Source organism: Onychostoma macrolepis, chromosome 11 (genome assembly GCF_012432095.1).
Source record: "Onychostoma macrolepis isolate SWU-2019 chromosome 11, ASM1243209v1, whole genome shotgun sequence".
NCBI classification, from domain to species: Eukaryota; Metazoa; Chordata; class Actinopteri; order Cypriniformes; family Cyprinidae; genus Onychostoma; species Onychostoma macrolepis.
The window spans coordinates 11617867-11624359 of record NC_081165.1 but is presented as its reverse complement, the minus strand read 5'-3'; the positions used below and the strand labels follow the sequence as shown (position 1 = coordinate 11624359).

Here is a 6493-nt window from a genome sequence, read left to right as displayed (position 1 = left end):
TCTACAAGCTCAAGTTTGTATAAACTCATAAGAAAGGCTGCAGAAATCTCACATTGCACTAGCTCCGAAGACGCTTATATAAATTAACAGCTTATTTTGGTCTGGTATTCACACAAAGGTATAATATCATATATCACTGTTGCAGTGCTATCTGGACCTTGCCAGTTCCTGGTCATTACATATATGCTTAAATATATATTTTTTTAATTTTTGCATTTAAGAAAAAGGGTTTAGAATGACTTAAGGTTTGGAACAACCTAAGGTTGAAGAAATTACAGGTTACTATTATTATTATTTTTGGATAAATTTGCTTGATACATCTGAATTTCTATAGAAATACCCCCACTGTGTCAGCATGCAAAAGCTCTGATCGTGAAATTTTGTTCCCACATAGCTTTACGTTCTCAAACATACCAGCAAATCCATCCTCAGTCCTTTCATCCCAGGATTCCTCCACAAAAAAAAAAAAAAAAGGTCTGCGATCAAAGTATCAGCTGATGAAGAAAAAAAAATGAACGGCTGAATTACTATAAAATATAGAGCTTTAATTTATTAGTCAGCAACAGCAAGAGGGGAAAGAAAATCATTTACACAATTATCACAGTAACATCACCTGTGCATTTAGTTTCAAACTGATGACAAAATAAAAACACAAACATTTCTAAAGACACATCTTAAAAATACCAAGAAATTGTACAACCATTTTCTCTCGCTGTAAGACACTGCTTCATACTGGATTTGGGGCCATGTGGTGCTTTGCAGCAACAGTAACAATACCATCAACTGTTGAGAAAACAGTTAGTCAACGTTTTAAGGTGAATAGTTGCCCTCTGTTTTGCCTGTATAAGCCGCACAGAAAAAGACCATCAGCCTTCTGTCAAACACTGACCTGACCATAAAAATATATGAACAGAAAGAACTGCAACGTAGCTATCTTTAATTTTGTAATTACAATACAACTACATAAATCATGCACACAATGAAAAGCCAGCTTCCCAAGACCTTGAGTAGTTTAAAACTGTGATAAAATGCTCTATACAGTGTGACCACATTTTGAGAATGAATGTAGGTTTTGTCATATATCAGGATGTGTCTATTATAATATTGTAGCCTTCACCAGTTTATTTAAATTCATATTTAGGCTATGTGCCATAATTAGATGAATCTCACAAAACAGTACCAGATCATATTTCACCCCAAAATGAAAGGGAATATAATTATATATAATTGACATAAAAACAAGTCCCATGTCACCAGTTTTGCAGTTTTTCAAATCTAATCATCATAATATCATAAAATAAAAAAATAAAAATCACTATATCTCACTATAATGAGAAAATTAGTATTAGTATATTTTTGTCTAATTTTGTTATCATAATTAAAAAAATAAAACATGGGTGGAAATGGGAAATTTAAAAGGAGGGTTTAATTTACTTTTTTAATGGGTGAAATATGACCTGGACGTGCTTTTGCATTTGTGCATTTATGACATCATCGCGTTGCGAGTTGGTTTGTGCTTTTAGTCTTTTCAAAAGTGGCATAAAAAACAATAAAAGCTTACTAAGAGCCCTCAGCAGCTGTTTTACATTAGTCAAAACAGTCACAAAAAATTGTGCCGTGAAACGTGATTACCTTAAACATTTGTGCAATGAAACAGATGCGTTGTGCATACAGAGTGACATTAGGAAGACAATATGAGCTGGTGTATCATTGTAACCAATGAGGGACCAGAATGCACTTAGGGGTGGGACTAGTGGTGAGGTGCATTATGATGTCAGCGTCTCCTGCCCCGTGTGTCTTTCCATGTGAAGAGTCCAAGGGGGAAGATTTATCCCCGTTCGCTCTTTCCATACCCATCTCATTTCAACATAGTTCATAGTCTATGAGTTTATGTCAATATATACACGAGTCGTCAATGCCCGGAAGATGGAAATTGGAGAATTTCTTTCGTTTCGTTTGTAGTTGTGACAATAAAAATAATATTACAATAATATTTGCCCGTTAGGTACTTATACACAAAGAGCATTCATTTTTCTATTTAAGTACAAAGAAATCCACAGAATGGTACTATATACAACCTACAATAAATACTGTGTATGATATCATCTTTATGTGTTAAAAGGGAATTCCGTTTGTTGCTTGCAAAGTTCGGTTTCATTTGATGGAAGTTTTTCTTTTTTTTTTCCAGGTTTTCCTCTTTAAGAAGTCTTTCCTGTAAGGCCGGGGCGAAAACGCCCTCATGTCTCCTCCTCGTCCCCGTGATGTCTGCGATTCCGCGGTTTCTTCTGTTCCTTCAGCTCTTTGAGGTCTTTGGCCTTGATGACCCCCGTCAGTGGGTCTCCATATTGCCAATAGTCCTGGCAGTACTGGTTTATGAGGCCCATCTCAGGCTGACTGAGGATGGTCAGAAGGTCTTTGTATTGTCCGGCACTGGGGGTCCAGGGGCTGGATTGGAGCGAAGAAGTTACCGGATGGCCTGATTCCACCAGGATGTTGTTGACGGCCTGGTTGGTCAAGACCACCAGCTGGAGTTTGACCAAGGTGTGCTTGAAGTTCTTCTCTGTGGCTGTGCAGACGTAGATGCCAGAGTCGGACGACTGGAGGGAACGAAGTAGCAAGCCTTGATCTGTCTTCATCACACGCCCGTCGGTACGGACCTGAAGAAACAAACAAAAACAGCCATGAGAAATAAAGCAATGAACTTTGGAGGTGTCATTCAGACTGCTTATTGATCTATTACTGTTGCATATGGTTGGCTGATACCAATAAGCAATATTTTCATTATATTATGAATGTTTTGTATGATATATATATATATATATATATATATAGATATATATATATATATATATATATATATTAGGGGTGGCACGGTACATGTATTCGTCCCGAAACGTCACGGTACGGGCGTCTCGGTTCGGTGCATGAGGCCTTACGACGAATACAGGCAATTCACCCCCAATCCAGAAGGGGGCGCCCGCAGCAATGCGACGCTGTAACCGCCAGCAGAAGAACAGCGAATGCCGAGTTGCGCACTTGAAAACAAAGCCCCCAGACAGTGACCATGTGCTGATTCTGAACGCGTCTCTCACATAGACTGACCGTTTAAAGGCTTGCGCACTCAAATGTTTGTAATGGAGCTTTGCGCCCGTGTATCCTACCTCTCTCATTCGGCACAAATCCAAATATTCTATAATATTTACATATTTGCGATGTAACGTATCTGAATGCTAAACTATTATTTATTATGTAAATGATAGACTTTGTACTTCAGTCGCGTTCCAACGGTGACACAGAGGCGCGCGCTGATGTTTGGCTCAATGTATTTTATTTTGATAAAGTACCAACTGCGCTGTCAAGTTAGCAATGCTGGAACTGATGTGTGTGTGCGTGTGTGTGTGTGTGTGCGCGCGCGTTCACTGTTTCCTTATACCAGCAGAATCAACTGTAAACACATTGTCTTATTAATAATCACTGTATAAAGGTCTGCTTTTATTTGTGTACACTCAGAATGAAAACAAAACAGATTTTATATATATAACATGTAATAATATTTAGTATTTTCACATCTAGATGGATAAAAATTGTAATTTGCACTACTGTCTGTTCAAAATAAATGAAAAGAAACTGAGCATAGTAGATTTTTTTCCCCCTGTTGTACCGAAATCGTATCGAACCGTGACCCCCGAACCGAGGTACGTACCGAACTGTGACATCTGTGTACCGTGCCACCCCTAATATATATATATATATATATACACACATACACACACACACACACATATATACACACACACATACATACATGCATGCATACATACATACATACACACACACACACACACGTCAACATTTGAAGTTGATCAAAACCTTTCATCAAAGTTGTCCTAAAACCTAAAAGCGTTCTTGTCTTAGGACAAAACCAGTTTTAAGTCGCTGGGGTATATTTGTAGCAATAGCCAAAAATACATTGTGTGGGTCAAAATTATAGATTTTTCTTTTATGCCAAAAATCATTAGCATATTAAGTAAAGATCATCTTCCATGAAGATATTTTGTAAATTCCTTAACGTAAATGTATCAAAGCTTAATTTTTGATTAGTAATATGCATTGCTAAGAACATCATTTGGACAACTTTAAAGGCGATTTTCTCAATATTTTGATTTTTTTGCACCCTCAGATTCCAGATTTTCAAATAGTTGTATCTCGCCCAAATATTGTCAGATCCTAACAAACCATGCATCAACACTTTCAGATTATGTATACATCTCAATTTCGAAAAATTGACACTTGGTTTTGTCGTCCAGGATCACACATACACACACACACACACACACACACACACATACATACATACATATATATATATATATATATATATATATACACATACATATATATATATATATATATATATATATATATATATATATATATATATATATACATATATATATACATATATATACATATATATATATATATATATATATACATATATATATATATATATATATATATATATATATATATATATACATATATATACACATACATATATATACACATACATATATATACACACACACACATATATATATTATAAATGATAAATTATAAACTAAATTATAGAAGTATAAATATTAAATGACTAATTTTTACTATATACTATAATTACACAATATATAAATAGTAACAAAAATATATCATGATTATATATGTACAATTATATTTATTTAATATTATATATTAAATATTAGAAAAGATAACTGTATATTAAACATTATAAAATGGTATTTAAATTATAATTAAATTGTTATTACATTTAAATTATAATTGTATATGTACAATATTTTATTACATTTTTATATTTTTACACTATATTATACTATAAATGTATATACTATTCATAATGTATTATACTACACATAAAAATTAATTATACAAATATTTGAAAATAAATATACGTTTAATTTTTTTAATAAAAAAAATAAAATCCACTTTTTCCGTGTAATCTTTATCATACTATCTTCTTTCATATTATTGGCATCCAGTATGTCTAAAAAGGAGGATACTGAATCTATACCATTTGCTTTATATGTATGTAATTGTGTGTCCTCACCTCTCTCCTCCTGTCGCTGTTGTCTCGGTGGAGGTGCCATTTGATAGCAGCGTGAGGCGATCTGGCCTGGCACTCCAAAAACGTGCTGCTGCCCTCCACCCCATACTGCACCATCTCTAGAGTGTTCTTATTGGCTGGACAACAAGAACAACATGTCATTTCTCATTGACATCAGCACACCACTGAAGCGAGAACGAGAGCTGGCCATGAACTATTAGAGCAGAGCCAATAGAATGTGGGGGTCACGTCAGTCAAACTACAGTAATGTAAATAAACTCAGTTCAGATCAAAGCACATTGATGTTTTCTGTTAACAGCTCATTATGGTTGTATAAAGAAAGCACAACTGTATTTTACATATACGCTTAATTTATATAAACAAATTTTACAAAATAAATGAAAACGAATAAAACTGAATTCATGAACTGATGATGCTGATAAATGTGTCATGCCATGAAAGCAACTATTAGCTGTGAATGATTTATCTATGAATTACTTGTGTATACAAAATATTTATTAGATGGATACATTTACACTAGAATAAAAAAAAAAAACAGGCGGAACTAAATCTATTTATTGATATTATACATAACCAATTTATATATTTACAAATATTAATTGTAATCAAGTTAGACTAGTAGCTTACTGTTGGAATTGAATCCTCTGCACTGCCTTATGGGATTCCCGTATTTCACATCCTGTCGCCGACTGCGTCTGAAAGGAAGCCAACATGACAAAATAAGAAATTTATTGACTAACTGACTACACACATACAAGGAAAATTTTAGTAGACAGATCATCTGATTAGATTATTCAAATTCTCAGTTTCAACATGCTAAAGATATGACGGTCAGCCAGGATGAACGCTGGCAGCCTGAACAAGCGTAAAGTTCATCTTTCTGCAATTTTAGGGAAAGTCCCATCCTGTTGCACAATAACAATACTCGCCCTTCACTAAATAAGATCCATACGGACACCTGTTTGTCTCAAACACTTTGGAATAAATGTAAATTTATGCGTTTAGCAGACGTTTTTAAATGAAACTGTAATTTCCCCTGAAATTGCCCAATATGACTAATGCATCTGACTGCATGAGAGCAAAACATCTTCAGTTGCAACATCTATTGAACAAAATTTCCAGAAATTAGGAGGCTGTGACTGTAAATGAGGATCAAATCATTATGAATGCACATGACTGGAATATGATCTTTGATGCGCAAGAGTTTTGGAATTATTTTTGTTTAGTGAGGTTTTGGGTCTTATTAATCTGCGTTTCATTATTTCCTATCAATGTCAATAAAAGAGCCAAAGAAAGAAATAGGCCAGATTGTTAAGAAATTATGGAGAACAGAGACGCAGATTCAAATCTGAT

General features: G+C 34.4%; 1 protein-coding gene across 2 annotated transcripts in view; it reads right to left on the bottom strand.

Annotated features, from left to right (window-relative positions):
• Window positions 1-530: 530 nt before the first annotated feature.
• sema3fb (sema domain, immunoglobulin domain (Ig), short basic domain, secreted, (semaphorin) 3Fb) overlaps window positions 531-6493 on the bottom strand; it is a 66327-nt gene continuing 60364 nt past the window's right edge. Inside the window, exons 17-19 of one of the 2 annotated variants that reach the window (XM_058790858.1) lie at window positions 5768-5835; window positions 5123-5256; window positions 531-2657 (exon numbers count right to left, since the gene is read on the bottom strand). In XM_058790858.1, the coding sequence (XP_058646841.1) occupies window positions 2238-2657; window positions 5123-5256; window positions 5768-5835 (622 nt within the window). In that variant the 3' untranslated portion in view covers window positions 531-2237. Of the gene's footprint in view, window positions 2658-5122; window positions 5257-5767; window positions 5849-6493 lie in introns of both variants that reach the window. The other variant, XM_058790857.1, reaches the window with a different exon arrangement.